Source organism: Festucalex cinctus, chromosome 16, assembly GCF_051991245.1.
Source record: "Festucalex cinctus isolate MCC-2025b chromosome 16, RoL_Fcin_1.0, whole genome shotgun sequence".
Classification (NCBI taxonomy): domain Eukaryota; kingdom Metazoa; phylum Chordata; class Actinopteri; order Syngnathiformes; family Syngnathidae; genus Festucalex; species Festucalex cinctus.
In genome coordinates this window covers 18,621,622-18,647,022 of record NC_135426.1, presented here as the reverse complement: position 1 = coordinate 18,647,022, position 25,401 = coordinate 18,621,622, and the positions used below count along the sequence as shown (strand labels likewise).

The following is a 25,401-nucleotide window of genomic DNA, read 5'->3' as shown; positions in this document are numbered from 1 at the left end:
GACATTCAATCGGAGTGGTCCATCCAGTGTTTCCTCCTCGTCCGTGCGACCAAGCTCACTTTCCATTCCTTTTATTCTGAAGCATCACGTTGGTGAGATTGCCTCGTGGCCTCCCCCCATTCCCACCAAGCACCCCCCCCGCCTTCTTATTTCCCGCTCTGCTGCTCGATATTCTCCTCGCCTCTGAACCCGGCCGTGCGTCTTCCCTCTTTCTGCGCTCTCAGTGACTGCAGAGCGCCGCTTTTCCTCTTCTGGGGCCTCGGGGATTCGTCTGTTCCGCCGTTGCCGCCTGACAGATTGACACGCGGGTGAGCGCTTGAGCTCGTGCGCGCGCCGCCGAGTGCTCGCCGCTCACTCACTGGCTCACTCTTGCGTTTGTCAGTTTGCTCGGCCTTCTTCCTTTTCCCACATGTTGGCACTGGAATGTTGCATCCTTTCTGTATGTCTTTCTGCTCAGTGAACGTGGGCACAAATTACACGGAAAATAATTCGGGTGTTTTGGCCTCACAAGTCAGTTTAGCTCCATCGATTGTAGACTTCAATGTGTTTGTCATGTTGTGAAAGTACAGAAACAACCCAGAGAGAATGTTCCAGTGGAGTGTTTGGAAGAGGAAAGCGATTGTGCACTGAAGAGCTTCCTGAGTCATCCACAGAGGCGGGCAGAGTGGCTAAACATTGTGCTCAAGTAAGAGTACTGTTACTTTAAAATAACAGGACTCAAGCAAACGTTTTTGCTTTCACGCCACCTCTAACATCTGAACAGTGGTTTCATTTTATAAAGCAGATAAAACTTTCAGGATCACTTTTGAATGTAAAATAATTATCTACAGCAAATCCATCGAGGGGTTACTTTCTATAACACCCGAAGTGAAATGAAATCCGCGATCGAAATATTTAGTGATTTATAAAAGCGCTGTGAGTGATGTCATCACTCCAGAATGGCTCATCAGACGTGTGTGGCTGTCACATGGCGACCTCGTCAATCTTGTCATATTTACAAGACTGGTGTTGTTTCTTTATGACGTACATATACTTGTGCTATCATAACCTATGCTCTGTGAATTTTCTATATACAGTGGTCCCTCATACTTCATAAGTTCACTTATTGCGGATTCACTCTCGCGCAGGTTTTTATTTTGGTCCATTTATGTTGCTGTTTTTGTCCTTTATTGGAATATTTGAGTAAATAAAAACAGCTTTCTTTAATGTATTACATTTTTAAACAAAATATGAATGAATGTTTGTAAATTAATCATTTGCTCCCAGAAACGTATAAATATGTTCTATTTGAAATGTTTTAAGTGTCCCAAAGATGTATTTATACGTTATTTTTATTTTTTGTTTTTTTTTAATACTAGAACATAAAGAAGGCTTTGATGCAGCCTCTCAACTGCAGTGAACAGTTGAAAAAAATGGTAGTAATTACAAAAAAACGTCCAGCAGGTGGCAGCAGAGTATAAGAGATCAACCAGCGCCATGTTGAAAACAAGATTTCCCCACAATTCTAAACTGAGTCGTGAATAATGATGACACCTAGCTAAATTCTAATGCTAATTGCTGCAAAACAGAAACAGATAGAAATATACTTTTTTTTTTTTTCCCCCTTATGAATGAAGAGACTTTAATCTTTCTTTTGGTAGGTTCCATGTTTTTATTACAATGGAACACAATATTCTGTGAGCCTTGAAATTGAATTTGTGTCATATTTAACACATTTGTCAGTCTATGATAAAAAAAATAATAATAATAATTAAACAAACCGTAACTTTAAGTAAAAATAATAATAATAATAATTAAACAAACCATAACTTTAAGTTGTATGTAAAATAATGACATCCAGGATGATTCCCTTTTTTTATTTTTATTTTTTATTTTTTTATTATTATTATTATTTTTTTTTTATTTTTATTTTTTTTTTTTAGCTTTATAAAATCATCTCACGGGCCGGATTAAACCCCTTTGTGGGCCTGATCCTGCCTTATGTTTGACACTCCTGGTCTAATCGGAATACATGGCTCCATGTAAACCCGGCTACTGTGGATTGCTTGATCTCACCTGCATCTTTTTCTTCTTAGCCTTTTTGCTTGTTTTGATGCCACGTTTATTCGTAGTTTGCTGAAACTGTCGTGCGTCCAGGGCTTCGGAGCTGCGTCTGCTTTTTGCTCAGTTTTTGTTGTGCTGTTGGTTGTGACTTGAGTCATTGCTGCTTGTGTTTGAGTCAGCCAGGGGGAAAGAAAAAAAATTGTGCTCCTGCCTCCTACTGCCGCCCGCTATCTGTCAGATTGAGTTCAATGGCTTATTTTGTTCATGTCTTACTGTATTTACAATCAATTCTTGAGTTTGGAATGGTCGTTGCTTGATGTACTTGATCGGATTTACTTCAATCAAGATTTATCGATGTGGAATAGTCACACGCTCGCCTCTCTCGGGGCGCGATTAACATTTTCCCGCCGGCAGGCTCGCAGTGGCGGATAAGAAACGATGGTCTGATTCTCGCGTTGTTTATTGGCGGCGCTCCGTCGTGGGCCGAGCGCATGCGTGTTGGTGAGGGAAAGTCAATAGAGAGGAAGCGTTCTGTGGTTGGGAGTACAAATGTGTTATTTGCGGCACTGGGGGAGAGACGTATCCAATATTTCTTCTCCATTATTACCCTCGGTGACCATTGTCCCCGACCAAATCCGCATACCGGCGACCTTGACGCGTCCTCGTTCTGATTTGCTGCTTTTCAGCCTCCCGCTTGGCCCTTCGACACTGCACTCCAAACACGGAGCGCCGTTTAATCCACTAAAGCCAAACTCTTCAATGTGTCATAACCATGAATAAACATCAGCGATAAACGAAGACGTGGGCTGATTGATCGTGGCGGAATGTGCAATCCAAAGTGCTCACCTTGGGAGGAGGGCACGGACGCAGCGGAGGGGGGGGAAAAGCGGCGGCGGATGCACCGCCTTTTGATGAATGGAAAGAGATAAGCGTTGAAAATAATTAGCCCAAGCAACCTGGCTGCTTTGCCTCGAATGCGTCAATATGTAGCAAGTCCCGCTGCCTGTTTATTGACTCAACCGGAAGAATCAACAATGACAAATGATGGCATGGAAAAGGAAGGGACATCATCGTGGGGTGTGGGGAGTGAGGAAGTGATGCACCAAGCCGGCAAATTTGACCCTTTGTTGGTGTTGACCCTGTCTTGCAGTAAACTTTTTTTCAAGGAACCTCCATATACTCCTCACACCACTTAAAGGGGAAGTCAACACTAGTAAACATTTCTTGACAATATGTTATATGTAACCTCAGTATTGTAAATATGACATTCTGATTATTATTACATTTGTGGAATATGAGTTATAAAGCAAAATCCAGCTGTTTTTAGCCATCTCAGTGGGTGGCCATTTTGTCACTTGCCCTCGACTGAAGATGACATTACAGTTGCTCAGGGCTCAGGCAACGACCAATCACAGCTCACCTGTTTTCTGAAGCTGAGTTGTGATTGGTTGTTACCTGAGACCTGAGCAACTGTGATGTCATCTTCAGTCGACAGCAAGTGACAAAATGGCTGCCTTCTGATATTTATAAAAAGGGTTGGATTTTACTGCTTAACTCGTATTACAGTAATTAAACTAACGCAATATTAACCAGAATACAGTCTTTAGACTAGTGGGGCTGCATATAACATTGTCAAAAATGTTATGCCTCAAAATCCAGCCATTTTTATCCATCTCAGGGGGCGGCCATTTTGCCACTTGATGTCGACTGAAGATGACATCACAGTTGCTCAGGTCTCAGGCAACAATCAATCACAGCTCACCTGTTTTCTGAAGCTGAGTGATTGGTTGTTACCTGAACAACTGTGATGTCATTTTCACTCGACAGCAAGTGGCAAAATGGTCGCCTTCTGATAATGATAAAAACTTTCTTAATAATAATAATAATAATAATAATAATGATAATAATAATAATAATAATAACAATATCACATGACCAGTCACCAAACCCAGAAAACAGGTGAGCTGTGATCGGTCGTTACCTATTTCCAAGTGGAAAAAGTAAATTTTATTAATTGTTCATGAAAAAATAATGAAGTTATCAAATTAATTCAGGAAAAAATATTTTCAAACTTTTTACTCCTTATAAAGTGATATTTTTCCAAGCGAGTCGTAATATTATAAGAGAGGCATATCTTAGTGTTTTTCAAAAATGCAATTTCATTCTCATCATTCTTTCTTTGTTCTTGGGGAAAAAAAACTCTTTGACACCCTTCAGGTGAACTTCGTATATTGAAAGGCTGATGTATTGATCGGTGTGTGGGTGTTGGTGGCAAGGTGCAACCTTGAACTTCCTTTTATTTGCGACTGGTGTGCCGAGTATGAATGTGTACACATTTGATTCGCAGCAGATTCAGCTGAAATGGAAAAAAAAAGTTGGCTTGTATTAGAAGACAAATCTTTTTTTTTTTTTTTTTTTTTGTCATGTAGCTACAGACAAATAGACAAAATGTGACCTCTGCATTTGACCCACCACAGCGAACACACACAGTGAGTGGCACACACTGGAGCAGGGGGGGGCTGCTTAAAGCACCCGGGGAGCAGTTGGGGGTATCTTGTCTTGTCTTGCTGCTATCTTTATCTTGTCTTGCTCAAGGATGCCGCAGGCGCGTGTTTGGGTGAGGATGGTCTTGACCCGGGATCTCCTCGGTGGCAGTTGACGATCTGAACCACTCGGCCGCCGCTGTTTATTAATTATATATTCAAAGAACAATTTTTACAGTTAACCTGAATGAAAATTCCTAGTAGTAAAGTTGTTTTGATTCTTACAGTCAATGTCAATCAAATCACACTGTCTGCTCACTTATGTTAGTTTGATACATAAATCTGAGCTTCCATCCTCCATTATGCAATATAAGTGGTTTGGATGGCAATTGTACAGAGCTCCGAAGGTGACATGGTAAAAAAAAAATTTGTTTTTTTCGCCTACCATGTCACCTTAGCTGTGCCGTAAACACTTCCGGGTCATCTTCCATGTGACCAAAAGCGACGTGTAAACAAAGCAGTGGGAAAATACATGCTCCATCCTCGTCGCTTTGGGAAAGCTTTCCCACTGCTTTGTTTCATGTTTACAAACGTTCCATCCTCGTCGCTGTTTTGGTCACATGGAAGATGACCCGGAAGTGTTTACGGAGCACCTAAGGTGACACGGTAGGCGAAATAAACAACTTTGCGTTCCATATTAAATGTTTTTTTTTTTTTAACTGCCCGGAGGCTTAAATATTAAACAGCCAATCTTTTGGTGCCTGAAGGCTTTTATTTTATTTTTTTAACAATACTGGCTATGTATGAATTTATTGGTAAGGTTTATCAAGTTGTAAAGTGTTTAAAAAATGTTCACAATGTATTTTTATTTTTATCCAAAGTATTCTGATTCTCATAAATGAAGTTGTTTAGCTGTCAGCTGTTATAGCACTGCTTTTTACTGATGTTTTTGCCATGGTATCGTTTCAGTACTGGTGTTGAGGTGCTTTATGTATAGTATTGACTATTGAAGTGAAAATTTTGGTATGGCTCATTAATACCAGCAGACGTTCCAGTAGCTTCTTCCGTCTTGCCATCAATTCCCAAAACAGTTGACTCCAAATCCTGTAGTGGCATTTTGCATGTTTGCCAGTTTTGCACAACCCTATTTGACAGTACTGTATTACAATTAGTGCTGTCACTAGTGAGTTTTCCAAAGTACAAACAGATGGTTGCAAATGTCTTTTTTTGATTAAAAACAGGAGACAATCAGTCTACTTTAATGAAGAACTACAGGAATCAGTGAACAATTACTGTTGATTTGCTTAAATCAGAGGATTTGGACAATTTGAAATAACAAAAAAAAAAAAAAAGGCTCCAAATGATTACTTCATTATTAAAATAATTGTCAATGAATTTGATAACTGATTATTTGTTAATTAATTGATTAATTTTGACAGCTCTAATTACAATATTGATTCTTGTAGCTATGCATATACTGCACGTACAACTGTTGTGGATCAATATTTCACACCACTAGACACTTTAAAGTACTCGAGGAGTTTCTGCATCACTGCACAGTTGTCTCTTTATTGTTGCTTGATGACTCCCCACATCATTTGCATATCTATCATTGTTTGGTACTACAGCACTAATGGTACCCTTACATTACGTAAATTGCATGTCAGGTCTTAAATGTTGTGTTTGTTGAAAGTTGCTTGTTAACTCATTCACTCGCAGCCATTTTCACTGAAGCAACCCGTTTCGCTCCCGGCTGTTTTACTGGATTTTGACCGATTTTGCAAGACCCACAGAATATTACGTTCTATTGCTATAAAAACATGTAACCAATCCAAAAGAAAGATTAGAGTCTCTTCTTTCATCAGGAAAAAAAGTATATTTATATCTCTTTCGGTTCTGCAGCAATAAGCATTAGAATATGGCAAAGTTTCATCAATATTTACATTCCTGGTGAAAATACTGACAAAAAGAGCTTGTTGCAACATGGCCCTGGCTGATCTCTTATACTCTGCTGCCACATGCTGGCCGTTTTTTTTTTTTTTTTTTAATAACTACCATTGCTTTAAGCCACCTTGTCAAGTCACAAGCTGCATCAAAGCCTTCTGTATGCTCTTGCAAAACAAAACAAAACAAAACAAGACGTGTAAATCCGTTTTTTTTTTTTGGGAGTGATGGACAACATATTAAAAAAACATTTTTGCACGTTTTGGGGTTTGAATGAGTTAATGGAATAGTAGTGTGGCTCATGCTACTGGACTTGTAGACAAATCACTTATTGATTTTTTTTTTTTTTTTATTTTTTTTTTTGTAGTTTTGGAGTGGCCAGCTCAAAACTTGGGGTGTGACATCCAAAAATCTAGTGATTCATGGGAGTGTCTCCCAACCCCACCCCAACTTGTGAGGGGAGTTTGCATTTTCAAGTTACTCTGGCTTCCTCCCAAACTGCCATTGGCTGCTGACCAGTCCATTGTTTGCATGGACAGTAGACTGGATGTCCTGATTTTGGATGGCGACCATTTGATGATTTGCTTTGTCTCATCCCGAAGAGAAAGGGAACCATTTTTTTCCAAACATTTGTGAGGATGATGATGATCAGTGCAGGCAGAGCAGAAGTGCGACTGTGTAAAGTTTTCCTCTTGTAAGGCTGGCCTGTCCTTGACAGTGATGACGTTCCACTTGCGTGGCCTCCAATTAGTCTGAGAGTGTCGCTTAGCGCGGGACATTGGGCAGAATTTATCTCTCCGCCTGTCACAGCGCGCTGCTTGAGCGAGGAGAGGAAGGCTTAAGTGTTGGCGCTGGTCTGTTTTAGTATGGACGGTGTGCGCTTATGCTGTTTCTATTTTCGTGACTTGAAATGACGTTGGCGCGCCGGCCAATAGATTAGGTACAATCGAATGAGAGCCGTCTGACATTGTTTGTGCCCCGCGTGTCTCTGAAAGTGGGTTGCAGTCTCCTCATTGTGCATGCTGTGTGTATTTTTGTGTGCACCACACAGCGCCTGCAATGTGGAGGCCGGGACACACACACACACACACGCGCGCACGCAGACTCCAACCCGATAGTTGCCAATTTTAGCGCCATCCGTATGTCTGTCCATTAAAAGGGCCGCATGCTAACGAGTTGACTGTTATGTATTTATGGGGAGGACTGGATAATTAGCGGCTTTTGTAGCGAGGGTGCGAGGGAGGCCGAGCGGGGGAACTGCTATTGCTTGGGGGAAACCCTCGTCCGCCGTCTCTGGTGGGCTTTTTCGTCCATGTCAACCACTGGAGGGTAGTTCAGGTCTTCGCCCAGACATCTGGAGGTGGTCCAAGTCGTAAATGAGTGATCACGAGGCCGTGCTGGGAATCATTGACTTATTGCTAGGGAGTTTTGTATTGTAACTGGCAAAGTTAATGATGTTGTTGCTTTTGTATAATTACAACATACACGGGTAATGTCATCTGGTGGACCTTCTGTTAATAAATATTGAACATTTCAATTCAGATTTGTTTGTAAATACACAGTACATATTTTGATTAGCTTAACATGATAAGAATTTTTCAGCCGAGCACTGATCGTGTTTGAAAAAAACTATTTGCACTATTCGATCAGAAGATTGCACAATATAATTATGTATTTAAAAAAAATGTAGATTTACTTAACAGCCGACCACCACCCTTTGTTGGGGATAGGTTCTTGTCTGGCCACAAATAGCGAAACTCCACATATTATTGATGTTGATTGAAATGGATGGGAAAAAAAAACTCAACAAATGCATATAAACATTACATCCAACATGTTTGTGGAGCCGATCAATGACATCATTGATTGATTGGGGCAAATGAAGACATTGCATTACTGGTAACAGACAATATCAGTGGTTATTCAAACTTGACTTTTTTTTTTTTTTTTTTTGTCTATATTGTCGATTTCGCTTTTTGTGGTGGTGTACTTAAACTAGAATAGGGATAAATGTATTGGAGTGGTCGCGATTCCCAACACAATCAAGGTCACTGACGTGCAGCCTTTAACCTGACAAGTTCCATCCGGTGCTGTCACAGGCTTCCAAACACCCAAATTCCATTTTCGGCTGGAGAATGGCTTCAAAATGTTTTGAAAGGCCGGCATTTGGACTGATGGAGTCTAGCAGCTCTGAAGTGGCTTTTGGTGTCGCTCGTCAAGTGCAGATGTGCCAAAAATCCGAGGGGGACGCATTCGCTTTTAGCTCATCTGCCCCCTGCGTCATATGGACGGTAAATACACAACACGCAGCCATGGATAGGCCTTTGTTTATAGGTTTGTGGTCCCTGAACTGATGGCGCCTTTTCACACTGCACTTAGTAGAACAGTGCGCAATCGACGGCAATGTTTTCACGACAAAAGGTGATTCCTGCAGCTATTTGTGCCTTTGTTTATATCTTTCACAACTTCTCGACAGTGTATGAAATAAAATGGTGACCAATTTGCTTACATTTACTGTATCTTTCTTTTGTAAAGATGTAACTTAGACGACGTTAAAAGGTTGTGACACGCTTTTTCATGACCATTGATACTCATCACACGTACTGATGGCAAACAAGAAAGAATTAAAATCATCTTTGACGAAACGAAACGAGGGTGAGTAGATGAATCTGTTGATGTTGTTTGAAACGCGTGTCCAGCTGAACTCAATTAGGAAAACCCCTCCCCATCATCAACCCCACTTCATTGCAGCCATTTTTCATTTTCAAGCTGAAACGCCTGCAGTTCCGTAACAATAGCCCAAATAGAAAGCGTGCGTCACATGCTTGTCAAAAATGGCCAAAAGTGTTTTTGAAATCAGCTCGCACATCTGAGGCGGCAGGCAAATTGATAACCACCGGCTTTTTTTTTTTTTTCCCCCGCACCTTGCCTTTCTTAAGCCGCCGCCGCCGCCTTTGAAGATCCCCCGTCAAACAATTGTGACGGTGTCATTTTCTCTGTCGGTAACCTGCGGCCGCATCCAGCCTGTGATCACATTCGCCCTAATTGCTGTTTGTGTCATTTTGGGACTTCACGCGCCATCTCGTCTTCTCGCATCGTCCTTTCATCTCTGCCTGGCTCCCTCGCACCCGCAGGAAAAGTTTTGGTTCATTTGTCGTTGGTAATGCTTTTGTCAATGGCGTAGAAGTTGATCATTCTGGCGGCATGGTGTAATATCACACAGGAGAGGGCGCTATCGAGTCAGGCCCAACTTGTTTGCGCCAAAATGGGCTACTGTAAAACTTAACAGAGAGAATGCAAAGTGTGTCTTTTTCTTTTTTGAGTCGATATTTGAAAGGTGCAACAAACACAGAGTGGTTAGGCACCAAAACCTTCCACTTTGGGTCATCATCCTCATTAGTCCCGAGTCTGTACTCTGGCAAAGTGTCTCTCGGCCAACGCCAGCGGGTGTTTTAGCAGTTGGCGCTTGTTGTCAGGATGTGAGAAGTTTCCAGTGTGCTGAAACCATCCCGATAAGATAAAATATAGGCTGCCTGCCGCATACGGCAACGATCTGCTGAGCATAAAGTCATTGGAGACCGTTCACGCAGCAGATCATTTTCAGCGAGTTGTCTGCCTCAGCAGGCCTTGAAACAAATATCTCACGTTTGATCTGACTGCCGAGCTCCGGAATGCAAGTTCACTAAATCTTGTCCACTGTCTGCTCTCACTTGTTGTCTAGCAACTCAAGTCGCAAGTTGAGGTGACAGTGGAAACGATCGTCGTATATTGCTTAAGCTCTCCATTGCAAGCCGGCAAGACTTTCTTGTTTGTCGAGCTGCTCACTCGACCGATGACAGTCAGTTTGCAACGGCTGAGTCCAACCCAAGACACACTTAGGACCGCCCCCTCATTTGAATAACATTTCAACTTGTCAGTATGGCCCAAAATTCAAAATAAATAAAGGACTAAATAAATGACTAAATAAATAAATGACTAAATAAAAAGATAAATAAATGACCATATAAATAAATGACTAAATAAATAAATACATAAATAAATAAATGACTAAATAAATAAATACATAAATAAATAAATTACTAAATAAATAAATAAATAAATAAATAAATACATGAATGAATAAATGACTAAATAAATAACTACAAGTGACAATGAAAACGGATTTATTTCCATTTATTTATTTATTTTTAGATATAATTTTAAAATTTTATATTTTTTTATATTCATTTTTATTTTCACTTTTAGTCATTTATTTATTTATTTATTTAGTCATTTATTTATTTGGAATTTTGGCCGTTTTGGTCCTCCATACTAATGAGGAGGAGGAGACGTCTTATTGTGTAAATGGTCAGTCAGGAAAGAACATCGACTGTTACTAAGACGGAATGAGGTGCAGTCACCTGAAGGGGGGGAAACAGAAAATCAGGATTTGATGAGGTGCAATTCACGTGTGATTTTTATCCCCACTTTCCATATAATAGGTGTCAAATTCATGCCAAAGCACCAGGTGGCGCTACACGCAGAAGCCTGCAGAAAGTCGTTTCCGCAAAAACAGTAACGTCTATTGCAAAGTAACTTCATCCTGAATAGAAATCAAGTAAACAAAACCTTATGACACGTCAAGCAAAAAAAACAAATTCAGTTTTCATTTTTTTCCCCCAGAGGTTCCAAAGTCTTTGTTGTCTCATCCAGCTTAAGGCTCTGAAAATGTGCTGGAATCTTTTCAAGCAGCTTTGTGCTTATTGTTGCATGTTGACTTTTACTGCAGCAGCACTGCGGAGAACCTCTTCTCACTTTCTCTTTTATTCTCACTTTTCTTTCATTCCGCACCTGTGCTTTTATCGGCTCTCCACCGGGCTCCGTTCCACGTCCTCACAGTTTTCTGCGTTGGAGTGTTTGCTGCCGGTGGTCAAAATGTGACAGACGCTATCATTGGCTTTGAGCACGCAGACGTGCTCAATCACACACGAAATGCAGCAGCGTGTGCGGTTTTTTTCATCAATCTTCTGTTTTTCTCCCTCTCGAGGAGGCAATTACACGGGTCATCCTGAATTTTAATGGCGAAATAATGGAGTCGGTGGGAGATAAAGACAATGAGGCGCGGGTGGAGGGTTTGGAATGCTTGCAGCAACAGTGGAGAGCGCCGAATAACAATCAGCAAGCAGAGTGAGGAATAACAATGAGACATGGAAGCAGTGTGCCAAGCCGGCGCGTGTGTGCGTGTGTGTGCTGCACACGGCCGAGATGCCACTTTCCGCATCTTTTCTTTTCGTTTGTCGTAAGAAATGTGAACCGAAAAATGTAGCTTGATGTCCACTCCATGAGACACGAGCACTCCAGAAGATTGCCGCATGCACAAATAAGCTTTTTTTTTTTCCTTCCCGTTTCTTTGCTTTACTGCACATTCACCATGGCAACAGTCCCTCTTTTTATTTTTTTTATTTTTTTTTTTTTATTTTTTTTTTTTATTTTTTTTTGCTCTTTGTACTGTTTAGTGGAGTCAGCTGTGAATCTTGAGCCGACAATCAATCTTCCTTCGACGTAAGCACCAATTAACGGATGTGCTCGTAATCCTGTGAGCACAAATGTTCTGTGTCACATGCAAGACACAATTTGTGTGCTCGGACCGTCTGCGCGTCCTTTTCCTTTCATGTCCGGCTCGCTATTGATGAAGTAATCCAGCAGGTTTTACGGATTTTGTGCCTTAGTGGTCCATATTGCATCACGGCCTTTTCCTGAACTCCCGCTTTGTCAGATTTTTGATGTTTGTGCCGCTCGTGCCACGCAAATGAGGAATTAATTCGAGACTGATAACTGATGTTTGGGACTGAGATTCATTTTAAGGAAAAGCAAAAAAATAGTGGTGTCGGAATTATTAAATTTCTAATTCCAGTGTCCATGCTCGGAAAGCGGTGAAAAGTGTGCGGAGATTCGGGGACAGTTTTATTGGTCCAATCTGTGAAATCACGCGTCCGCACCATTTTTACATGTAGAGTAATATAATATAGTGTGACGTCTCACCAGAATGCTGCCAGCAGATGTGGTTGTAATCTCACCTTTTTATTTGTCTTCACACAACCGGCTACTGTTGTTCAAAAGGTGTTGTTTTTTTAAAGGCAGGAATTAAATTCAGTTGATGCTTTCAAATCACCGAAGGGTTGAAAAAGTTGCTATTTAGCGTCTTGAATGTGCTTGTAACATGGATATGATCCATCCCGTCCACCCGCGTACGAGTCTTTGCGACTACTACTCGCTCACTGATGCTCTCGTCACGAGAGACGTGATGTCGCGGCGCCGTGCGATGACTCTCGTATTGATTCACAACACGCGCACATGCAGACGTGCATGTCGTCAGTGAGGCAAGAGGAGAAGAGAGGTCGTGTCTCTCATGTTAATTAGCCTCCTTTGGCCTCCGGGCGAGTCTGGTGGAGCTTTCCATCTTGTACATCCTCCCGCTTCCATCCTTCTACGTCCTCCCTCTCAAAAAGTGTGAAGGTCAAACAGCCTCTCGTGCGCTTGGAGTCAACCATTACCTCTTCTCACTGTCGCTCACACATTTCCCCAAAAAGTAGCAAAGCATGCATGCTTCAAGCTGTTTATCACTCCCAGTTGAAGTTTAGTATCAAACTGATACGTCAAACAAAAGAGAATTCAACATTGTATTTTACAAAAAAAATAAATAAAAATGTCCATTCAAATCACACCATTTCACATAATCACAGTTCACTGGCTTAATGCTAACATGCTAACAGCCAAATTGTGTCTGGAACAATATATTCAGATGCTAATGGAAGGTTGGGAGGGAGATGACAACAATGAGGATTCGCCAATATTGCTACATGTGATTTTGTTACACGTGTATTTATTTATTTTTTAAAGTTCCGTGATGGAGGTAGCAAGTCTGTTCATTTCTGGAACAATTGGAGCATCGCTGGCGGCGCAGTTGGTTGAACTTTAGCTTCTTTTACTCTCTAATCTTTGCAACAGCATCCCTTCCAGATCTGAAAAAAAAAAAAAGACTTCCTAAACTGGACTTGTCATGTGCTCAGTGAGATTTTCTATTTTTTCACATTCTAGCCTAGCGTCATGCTAAAGGCCGCCTAGCAGACCCCAGCGCTCTTGACAGACGACAACAATAACAACAGCAGCAATGACAATCACCAGGAATTCTGCCCGCCTATTATGCCCGCCTTGACCCATCCGTCCTCGCTCGGGCACTCGTCCTTCAGGCACCTCAAGGCTTTGTTGGCTCCATTTGATTTGATTTTTGTTTGGCTTTCAGAGCTTTCACCTTGTGTGTGTCCCGTTCAATGCAATTTGCGTTTTGTGTTGGTGAACAATATTTGATGATGATAAAAGACATTTTGATCAGAATTGCAAGATGGGATGGGCGAGTACCAATACCAGGTATCGCATCGTGCCAGTTCTTGTTTTTACGTCTCTTCTTGTGGCCATTTTATGATGAGTAATGTGAAACCATTAATTCCATGCAGCTTTAAAGTAAAATACTATATTGGGTTATATGCTGTAGGTTTTTCTTTATTTAAAGTGATTTGTCATTAATTGTGTTTTGGGGAAATTTTATTTGTCAAAAGTACTAGTGGTGTAAGTGCTTGGTATCGGTATTGATGACTATAGTTGAATACAGTACTCATACTGATATCCATTTGAAAAAAATTGGTATTGCAATTTTTCTCACATTAGGCTTGAGGGTTGCGACAGTGTTCGATAGGCTGCCTGCTATTGGATGGCAAAGCTGAGGCGTGCAAATGATGGTGGTGACATTTGGTGGTGGGGCAGTGGGCCGGATGACGCTCATCACCACTAATGGACGCCTCAATAAAAGCACTGAAATGGCTTTATTGCCATAAAGTTCCCGCGTGACTGATGATGCAAACGTGTTGGGCGCCAGGGTCACCTTCGGCATTTTCGTCTGCTCCATCCGCTGACGTTTTCTTGGCTCGGGATGGCGGCCGGAAAAGGCGAACAATCATCCGTCTGGTTTACATTTGAAAAGCACAATTGGTGAGATGCAAGAAGGCATGTGCCAAGGAAAGTTCAAAGCTTAAATCCTTCTTTTTTTTTTTCTTATGTTTTTTTTTTTGATGACTAGTGTCTTCTCTTAATGTGCATTTTGTTGACCTTGTCGCACCATCCATCAGTCGTCAAGATGACAAAGCTTGGCGTGCCTGTTTGAATATGAATGCTGCTACATATTTCAACATTGCCGCCATTGACTTTGAACTCTCAGTTTAAGCTGATAAAAGACTGGACGCTGGCGAACCTGACTGGATTTTTCTTCCATAGAAATGTCGATATCAATACACTTTTAACCTTATGCTACACCTCGCAGCTGACGTACACCATAACGTACAGTAATTCATTTCTATCACACAGCCGTTTAGCTTAGCAACTGACTTCTCTGAATTCCATCTATATTACGTCTTGTCATCCCTTCATGAGACGCATAAGTGCAATTTATTTGCTTCCAAGGGGGCTTACTCACTTCCAAGCGACTGTAACATAATTAGCCGCACTAGCCAGCCAGCCAAAACTTGTTGCTAGTTAGCTGATGTGGTGTTGTTAGCACCGTGCTTGCCTCGATAGCTGCTTGATAAGCTAAAAGCATGCTAAGGATTTCCTTACATGGAAGCCAAACTTCCATATTTTTTCTTGGCTGAAATAAATAGCCCATAGGTTGGGGTGGGCGGTATGACGATATTAGATCGTTCAGAACTTTAACTATAGCGCTGTTCATACACTGTTGGCACTCTTTACTGCCTCCTGTAGTCTGGGAGAATATCGACCACAGCTGCTATAATTGCACTATTTCAATTGAAACCTGTTAAGAAAGCTTAGTTGGCTTAAGATGTCTGTTTTTTTTTCTTTTAGGGTTTTATATACATTGTAAATGTTTTAAAATGTACAAAAATGTTCAGAAATGTGAAGATTAGTCTGAAAATATGTAAAATAAAATAAATAAAAAAATTGTGATAAAATCGAGATCGTGAATTTATTTTTAAAGAATTGTGATATGACATTTTTACCATATCACCCACCCCTAGCCATAGGTGAGTTCATCCATGTTTGCTAGGTGTTACATGCAGGACAAAAATTGTTTTGGCGCTGGGAAGAAGAAACACCACTGAAATGTATAAAGTGTCTGCTCTCCTCCACTTTGAATGGCCAAGTGGAGGATGGATAGATGGATGCTGGGAGTGCGATGCTGCCCACTCAAGGGCAAAGAGCACCTTGACAACCTTCCCGACAACAGATGTGTCCCGTTCTTTCTTTGTTTTTTTTCTTCTTTTTAACTGTCACTATTGCTTCTCGTCCTCCAAGCCGAGTCGGAAATTTTTATGGCTCTTGCGATGGATGTGCTGTGACTTCGTATCTTTTCCATTCTAAGGACTGCTGAGAAACATTGCGGTAACATGTATCGAAGAGTCCCAACAATTGCCTTTAATAGCACATGCACATGAAAATCAACACGCAACGTCATTAATGGCTTGGGCGTGAGTGGGAGGAGAAATGGCGGACAGCCTGAAGGTCGTCGGTGCGCGCACGTCTGCCTTTCTTTGAGCTTGTTCGTGTTGCCTCACCACAAACGCCCCTACAGCCTTTCCAAACCAAAAATACTATTTCAAGAGCATGTCACCTTTTTTTTTAAATATACACTCAAACACGCACACACACAGTGTTGTCAAGGACTTGTTGCCGCACAAAAGGTTGTGTAACTGGATGGTTGTGCGTCATCCTACAGTGATTTTGTCATCTTTCCCTTAACATCTTGTTTGCTCTGTCTCCTCACTGAATAATGCGTGTTCAATATTAGAGTTATTTAATTATTTTTTTTAAACAAGATAGTTTTAATTTCCTTTGGGCTTCGCAAATGTCAGTCTGTCTTCACTGAACCTGAATGAAGTGAAAAGCTCTGAGGGAATTACCCAATTATCTTTAAAGGGGCAGTCAACCTAAAGAATTTCTTTACATTAATGTCATCTGTGCCCACGCTAGTCTAAACACAGCATTCTGATAAATATTGCATTTGTGGAATATGAATTAAGCCGAAAGATCCACCAGATTTTAATCAATCTCAGTGGCCGGCCGTTTTGCCACTTGCTGTCGACTGAAAATGACCTCAAGGGCTCAGGTAACGACCAATCATGTGACGTTCATAAGCTAAGTTGAGAAAATATTTTACTTCCCTTTTAACTCACTGAATGCTAACCATTTGTCCTTCACATCACCTTCGTCGTGTCATCTTGCATCATGTCCGTCTCACGTCATGTTTTTCACATCTTTTGTCATATCGTCAGCGCAGCTGGCTTTGTAAGCTCCCGAGTGCGTTTCTAATCGAAATTCATTTTGGTGTCGCGTCTGGACACAAAGGCTAACCTGTTGTCACAGAGTTCCGGATGGAATACATTTCAAAGGAGCGCGCACAATCCGCGGCGATGTAATGGCATTCCATCTGTGCGATCCATTAGGTGGCCGCCTGGCTTAGTGCCGATGAAAAGGAGCCCTTTGACCCAACATGATCCGACGCTGCTGTCAGAGGCGCTTGTTAGCATTTACAGCGAACCCCTGTTTATGGCGGGGGAGACATTCTAGCTTACATGCTGTTACATGCCACTAAACTCGAGGCCGTTTACGTTAAAGGTTCGCATGGCTTCAAAGTCGGAACAGCGCCGCTGGCTCAAATAAGAAAAAGGCCTCGTGTCCCTGCAGGCACAGGGACACTCGTGATCCCGCCGCGCCGGAGGTGTGGACTGACAGATGACGAAGGCGGCGACCAGGCGGGAGCGTGTCAGGAAGAGCCGGACGACGACGGGAAGGCTCAGTAATAGCAGCTGCCCCTCGCGAGGTGAGAAGCCATCCTATCAACTTCTTTGTTTTCATATTCTTAGCGTGTCATGATAGCTAAGCCTGAGTTGTGTGACTTGCGTGAATTCGTTGTACATGCCCACAAGGAAATGTAATCAAGTAAGCACAAACTGTAATCAAAAGATAACGATACAATCGAGATGATTGAAACAAGTGCAAGGCAATAAAAACATATTAGGCTTTGCTAGCTTCGTTATTGAAATTGTGATCACATGGGAGGATTTCACGCAGCCCCACAAGATGCAGCTGCTGAGTCGTGTTCCCTTTTTTATTTCAGTAGAGCAGAAAAGTTTTGGACAAACAAAAAGCAACTGTATGTTTTATCATCTCTGTGTCCTTGCAGAGACACTTGACGCCAACTTGAGAGTGCGATGTGGCAGATGTGTCCATGCATCCTTCAGTCACACTTTGATACAAAGAGCTAAGCGGTTCGCTGAGGCACGTTTCTTCTTATTGCCAGTTTTTTGTTTTGTTTTTTTTTTCTCCCTTCGGATTCCGATTCGCAGACATGCACTTCATGCGGAAACGCCCACGCAACCTCACACTGTGCCATATTGTGTGTGTAAACACAAGCTTCGCGACTCTCCGGCCGGCTTCATCGGAACTCATTGAAATCAGCGGTTTGGCGCACCAGGAAGTACTGGTTCACATGCCAAAAGGCACTTTGTGATCTTTGGAATTCAATAGTAGATGGCACTTACTGCTGAATTTCTGCACTGGATAAATCATTTCTCGAGCTCAGTGATTGTTCCTCATTGTCTCTGAGGAAGCAAAGCACAACAATATGGTGAATGCCCAACATTGGCGGCGGAACGGGATCAAGCCCTCTAGCCAATAGCGAAAATCCCTTTAGCACAGTTCCTTGGAACAGTGACACCACAAGATGGTCCCAAAGCAGTATTTTTGTATTTTAATGTGTTGGCATTGGCATGAGCTCAAAAACAGCAAATATGAGGGAATTGACTGTATTTGATTCCAGACATTCACGTCGTCTATTTGAGCCATTTCAAGTCGCATGTGTGCTTCATGCAACACCAAATGATAGAGGAGATAAAACTGTCTTTCAGTGCGCATAGGTATGAGGAACAATAACAAGCAGACACGTGTCGGCTCATTGACTCCAAACAGGAACGTAGGGCAGTTACTTGTGAACTTCTGCATTCTTCCCCGCATTCCCGAAGTTATTAAAAGAAATCATCAGCCACGAGCTGACAGAACATTGAGAGATCTGAGATGCCATTAACCCTCTGCGCTCAGGCTATTTGGCTCAGGGCACAGCTGGCTCTGCCACGCTAACGGTGCCAAATGATATTATGTATGCGGCATGGAGAACAGAGAATACTATACTGCTATTTTTGTGGATCTGGTAAAACAGTGGTGTCCAAACTACAGCCCGGGGGCCATTTGCGGTCCACCATACATATTTTAGGCGGCCCACATCATATACTAAAAATAATGTTTGACATGACCACAATGCTATTTAAAAAAAGAGGGTGGGTTTAACTTTTCTCGCTATGAAAACACACACAAATTTACAGCTAAAATAGTAACTGAATTTCTGTTTGTAACACTGTGGAGCTCAAGATCATTGCATTTCAAAACCGAAAATTGTCACTCACTTGCTGCTTAGTGTCAAGGTCCAATTTATGGACAAAAATCACATTAATGGTTCTTTAAGTGTGGTGAGTAGGTCAACTACAGTTTGCTCTTGTTGTGGTTCAGAATGATGAACTTGGGATTCAGCTGCTGCTCAGTGTAGAAGCGGATCAATCATAGTGGCACACAGGGATCACCCCAAAACATAAAAAAATGAATCTTGAACTATTTGCCTTATGCCCTTTAGCAGTAGCAGTTTTTCAAAAATAACTACATTATATCAACAATTTATAATTGCTTCATCAATTTTTTAATAAATAAGTTAAGGTTTAAAAAAAAAAAAATCAAAGCGCCTTTTGCATCTTTCTATTTTTCTGTATGTGACCCTCGGAAGAAAAGGTTTGGACACACCCCTGTGGTTGAGACAGAGACACTTATATAGGGGTCTCAAGACCAAGACCGATCTCGAGAACTACGACACAATGATGACGCAACTATTTTTACTTCTAGCTCCTCCCTTCAAACTGCCCAGACATTCAAAATGATCTTTCTAGTTTATTAACACTGAACAAGCAAAACTCAATGTATGATCACCATCAGAAACATCCCACAGATGGGGCACCCCAGCAATATTCTGTCTCTTGATGTATCTGCGGTTCAAGGGTTTGCGACAAATAGCTCGGAATCTTGTTTGGCAGTCGACATATGTTGTGTCAACACTTCTCTAAAGTCAGACCAAATGAAGCTTTCTTTACCGGAGGACAGATCGTCCTTAACACATTATGCTGAACTATTTTTTGTTTAAATGACTGTCCTCCCAAACGTAGATGAAAGAGATCTACTGTATAGATCATCTTCAAAATCTTGCTTAAACTAGGCTTTGTAACTGTTAACAGTCACTGCTGTGAGCTGGAGTCCCAGAATAGCCCTCTCTTCACTCATGCATACAAATGTACTGATCCCTGTTTATCTATAAAACACTCATTGAAGAATCCATCCCATCTTCACTCACTACTCTCCATTCATACACTCTCTGTTCTCACAGTTTCATTAACCTCGTCTTCCCAAAGTACGAACCGCTTATGGTCGATTTTCTTTTCAATTTTCTGCCCCAGAAGACTGAAACACCCCGAGCAAACAATAAAACTCACCTCATTCATCCCAATGTCATCATTTCAAAAGTTAATGAGGGCGGCCGTACACTGCAGCAGTATTGAGCCTGTTTTGAGTCTTTCATTCATCGTGTGCTGCGATGCGTCTATCACTGATAAGTGTGTCTTTCTATTTGTATTTACTTTTTATTTTCTTTTGTCTTCCTCGGTTGTCTTCCTGTTTGTCCAGCTCTGCATTGCAAATAAGATTCTGTTCTCAATTGCCGTACCGGGATAAATAAAGGTTAAAAACAAAATAATCCTTAAGGTCCGAATAACATTAAAGGAAGTACAATTACCATTAAAATCCTGAACTGGAACCAGTTAAATAAGCCCAAAAATGATTCTTCTTTGGGGTTTTTTGTACTTGAATCAGGAAGCTGGTTGAACTTGCTCATGTTGACAAACAATCGTGGCTCTCCACACTTTGGACCCTGCATGTCTCATGTCCTTAAATGGGCAACAAGAACGTGGACTATCTTGCCAACGACAGCAACTTGATCCCCTCAATATTTTGTGAAACATACCATTCTGTCCGCCTTCCGCCATGTCTTCCATACTTTTTATCTGCAACCATCTGTCTAGGGTGTTCTCCCGGCAGAAAGCTCCATGGCATACTGAGAATATGCTCCAGGGATTATAGTCTTTGCAGAGCTCTGAAATCACCTTCGGGTGCCCCAGATGGCACAGGAGGTGTTGGCGGCGAGACGGAGAGGGGTGTGGTTTACCTTCCTCCTCCGCAGCCTGGCCGCGGATAAAAGGTCAGAGAGGAAACGGGATAAACCATCTGCGCAGTAACATGAAATGGAGAGAGGAGTGCGGGAGGGAGTAGATAGACATGACTTACTTCTCAGTTAATGTGAACATTTCCAGTTAAAGACATATAAGGAGTTCACGTTTACTCCTAAAAGAGAAGAAAGGGGACGAGATGGTGAGACTTCAATGAGAAAAGATTGATTAAATGGGGAATAAAATCCAGGCGGCATTATAGACTTTAATGGCATTTTATTCATCCTTTCCTCAGATCCGTCCATGCCTGAAAAAGGATATCCCCGCAAGCGTCTTCCAAGCATGGAAACATAATGCCATGATCACCACTTGTCTACTTTTAAGATCCAGACGGAGGACTCTGGAGCTGTGGTTTCCTCGCTGGGACATTTTGGCATGGGAGTTAAACCCTGAACCTGAACTTGAAATGAGAAATAGCATTTCCCCGCCTGTCTTTGTTGTGAGAATCCCATCCAAACTGGTCAAGTAAATCTCCCTTGATGCCTCTGCGACCTCCAACGGGTTAAGGCTCTCTCCTCGGGGATGGGCAGCCTGGCGACGGCTCCCCTCAGCGACTTCGGAACAACCACCGCCGCCACCTCCTCGGTGGTCCCGGGCTGGACGTCCTGGCCGGGAAACGGCTCGCCGGAGCTCAACCAGAGCCTGGCGGAGGGTAGCGGCGCCGGCGGCGGCATCGCGGCGGCCATGAGCGCGGTCAACTTGACGCGGGAGGGGGTCGTCGGCTCGGCCATGAGCAAGAAGAACTGGCCGGCGCTGCTCATCCTGGTCATCATCGCGCTGACTGTCGGCGGAAATATCCTGGTCATCCTGGCCGTGTCGCTGGAGAAGAAGCTCCAAAACGCCACCAATTTTTTCCTGAGGTCACTGGCGGTGGCCGACATGCTGGTGGGCATCCTGGTCATGCCCATCTCCCTCATCAACATCCTGTACGGTGAGTCTCGCCAATCGGAACACGTGCATTCGGCAGCCACTCTGACGAGGAAATGGCGTGCCTCACTTCCTGTTGCTTTTTGTTGTATTGTCCAAGCAGATTACTCCTGGCCCCTGCCCATCACCTTGTGTCCCATCTGGATCTACCTGGACGTGCTGTTCTCCACGGCCTCCATCATGCACCTATGTGCCATCTCACTGGACCGCTACGTAGCCATCCGCAACCCGATCGAACACAGCCGCTTCAACTCCAGAACCAAAGCCATGATGAAGATTGCTGCCGTCTGGACCATATCCATAGGTATCAATATATTGGTTATTCCTTTCCGGGTTGCTCCATGCCAAATCACTCAGTGGGTTTAACCAAGTTGATTTTAACTCATTCACTCCTAGCCATTTTCACATTTCGCAATCCCGTTCGCTCCCGTTAGTTTTACTGAATTTTGACTGATTTTGCAAGGCCCACAGAATATTGTGTTCTATGGCTATAAAAGCATGGAATCTATCAAAAGAAAGATTAAAGTCTCTTCTTTTATCAGGAAAAAAAAGTATGTTTCTATCTGTTTCCGTGTTGCAGCAATTAGCATTAGAAGAGCGCTAAGTTTCATCAGTTTTCACAAATCTATTTAAAATTCCTAGTAATTCAGCTTTTTTTTCTACATGGCCCTGGTTGATCTCTTTTGCTCCGCTGCCACCTGCTGGCCGCTTGTGTAATAACTACCATTTTTGCAATCGTTCTTTGCAGTTGAGAGGCGGCATCAAAGCCTTATGTATGCTCTAGCATAAAAACAAAAAAAACAAAAACATAAATACGTCTTTGGGACACTTACATTTAAAAAAAAAACGTATTTACACGTTATTGGGTGCAAATGATTTAATGAAATTTGGTGTACTTGTTGATCATCATGCCGCAACACCAAATCTCAAATTTTAGTTCAATCTGAGCTACGGCCAGACAATTTTGACATTTTTGGCAAAAAGGGGAATGAGCGCCTACCTCCATTGTTGGAAAGGGAATTCAACATGGATTTCAAATTTGCACCAATCTTCGAAATGATTGATTCGGAAATCTTGCTGAATTCCCGTTCCAACAAGACCTGTTTGTGAAGATTGCCAAATGTCAAAATTCGGCGGGCCGTAGTTTCCGAACCCCTGCACCGATTGAACTAAAATTTAAGATTTAGTGATGTTCTGTCACTATCAACAAGTACACCAAGTATCATTGAAACCAAAATATGCTTGGTTAAACCCACTGGGTGACTTGGCATGGAACAACCCTGTCAACCATTCACTCTCTATATACAAAGTGGCCTTTGCGCTCTCTCTCTCTACCTCTCTCTCTCTCAATCCCGCTCTCTCTCTCTCTCTCTCTTGCTCGCTCTCTATCACTCAACCTCTCTCTCTCTACCCCTCTCTCTCTCTCAATTTGCAAATTGTGTACTTTATCTTCCTTCTTTTACATACTGCGTAGGTCTGATAGAACCGCAGGTATTCCATTCCGCCTGTGACATCTAACTTCTGCAAATGTTTTTTTTTTGTAGTGAGGAGCTCAGTGTAGTTAAATCAATCCATAATTCATATGGCTGTTTTTCTTAACGTTTACGTTCAGGAAGAAAAAAAAAAACTTTCAATTTAGCCGTTTCAGGTGAGGCATAAATTCCACACTAACGAGAGAAAGCGTAACAACGAGCCCGAAAGTGCACTTTTAATGTCCGCCGGGCACTCCAGACTACAAATGGTGTTCAAAACCAGCCGAAGTGAACCAAAACATCTCACAGTGTCTCATTAAGAAGACGAGCAAGCCTCGACGAAGCAACATTTTAAGCATCTCCTTCAGCTTGGGAGGCTCCTGCGTGCGTGTACAGGGATTCAAGCTGTGTGAGAAACTTTTGACTTGTATTTGGGAGTTGAACCAAAACAATCTTCTCCATATCTTTCAAACGTAAAGCTTGACGAGGGCCAAAACAATCTTCTCCATATCTTTCAAACGTAAAGCTTGACGAGGGCCGTGAGCTGACAAGGCTTTTTTTTTTTTTTTTTTTTTTTGTATTTCGCAGGTGTTTCCATGCCCATCCCGGTGATCGGCCTCCGCAACAAGAACGAGGTGTTCGTCGACGGCAGCTGCGTGCTCAACGAGAAGCACTTCATACTGATCGGCTCCTTCGTGGCCTTCTTCATCCCGCTGGTCATCATGGTGGTGACGTACGGCCTCACCATCCAAGTGCTGCAGAGGCAGGCCACCGTCTTCCTGTGTGATGCCAAAACTTCCTCCCAGCAGCCTTTGCAGACCCCCGCCGTGACCGCCGCCTCGCAGATCCACGCGCACCCTCCACCAGACCCACCAGGTATAAAAAAAAATTCTATTGATGACATCTGAGTGTCACAATTGAGGTGTAGTGGTGGACCCCAATGCAGTGAAGCAGGGCGAGGAGGCAAACAATGAGGTCATAAAAAATGTTTAATAAACAAAAACGAGGAGGCAAAAATGAGCTACAAACTAAGAACTGAAAAAACAAAGTCCAAAAAGGGTAAAACGAGACAAGACGTGGAACAAACCGACAGCATGACAGGATGAAAATGACAATGAATCGACGCAGACAGAGGGGAGACAAGAGACGAAATACACGCACACACTAATTGACACAACGAGACACAGCTGGCCAAGACACAAGTGGCAGAGGGTGCGGATTGGTTGACACATTAGGAGGGGTAGGCAAATACAGGTGGACATACTCCAGGTTTGACGAGACAGGGGAACCCACAAGGACTAAGAACATGCTAAGAACATGTGAACTTTGCAACTCTTAATTGGTTGTTGCTGAAATGGTGAAAAAACGTCGATGTCCGCCTCCCTCCGAAACAGAGCTAAAGCCGGCGTCTGAGCCCGGCATCCTCCTCAGTGTCTCCGCTTCGGAGACGGTCAGCATGCTTCCCAGCTCAGAGGCCACGTCGCAGCTCAGCTCGCCGGCCGCCGGGCCCGGACGGAGCGACGCCGCCGGTTGCCACGGGCGACGGGGGATGATGCAGGCCATCAAGAACGAGAGGCGGGCCTCCAAGGTGGGATTGATTCAGTTTCTTGTTAGCTTTTGTCTTGAAAGAGCTCTGAATGTTTACTTTTGAAGGAAGGTACAGATGCTGTGTAATGTGGACGGAGTCGATTTCAGAAGTTACTTCATGTTAAAAATTTGATAGCTCTTAATATGAAAAGAAAAATGCACTGAGCCATCTTACAAATGCTATCATGCCATCTAGTGGCAGAAAAACAACCTCAATAAAAATCAATCAACTCGTTTTTTTACAGTAGACTACATCTTTTTAATTTTAACTAATTGTGTTGAATTATTATGAAATTACTACATCAATGACTAAAAGATGCAGCCATATTTATTTTAGTATTACATCCTTTTCCACTTTTTATGTTAATCAGTATGAAATTTAGAAAAACTATTTTATTATACATTTTATTGTACATTTTGTGATTAATCATGCGTTAGCTATTATGTGATTTATTGCAATTACAATTTTTATACTTGCACTTGTGTACGGCAATTGACTCATGTCTTATTTATTTACCAAAT

At 42.4% G+C, this 25,401-nt stretch overlaps 1 protein-coding gene across 12 annotated transcripts in view; it reads left to right on the top strand.

Moving 5' to 3' along the window:
* Window positions 1-25,401, top strand: part of htr2cl1 (5-hydroxytryptamine (serotonin) receptor 2C, G protein-coupled-like 1) — a 42,995-nt gene that overhangs the window by 15,148 nt on the left and 2,446 nt on the right. For 7 of the 12 annotated variants that reach the window (XM_077499221.1, XM_077499217.1, XM_077499212.1 and 4 more), the window contains 5 exons: window positions 17,202-17,337; window positions 21,129-21,824; window positions 21,924-22,124; window positions 23,881-24,168; window positions 24,687-24,880. In XM_077499221.1, coding sequence (XP_077355347.1) covers window positions 21,416-21,824; window positions 21,924-22,124; window positions 23,881-24,168; window positions 24,687-24,880 — 1,092 coding nt within the window. In that variant the 5' untranslated portion in view covers window positions 17,202-17,337; window positions 21,129-21,415. Of the gene's footprint in view, window positions 1-17,132; window positions 17,338-17,417; window positions 17,796-21,128; window positions 21,825-21,923; window positions 22,125-23,880; window positions 24,169-24,686; window positions 24,881-25,401 lie in introns of those variants that run through there. The other 5 variants (XM_077499213.1, XM_077499220.1, XM_077499222.1 and 2 more) reach the window with 3 other exon arrangements.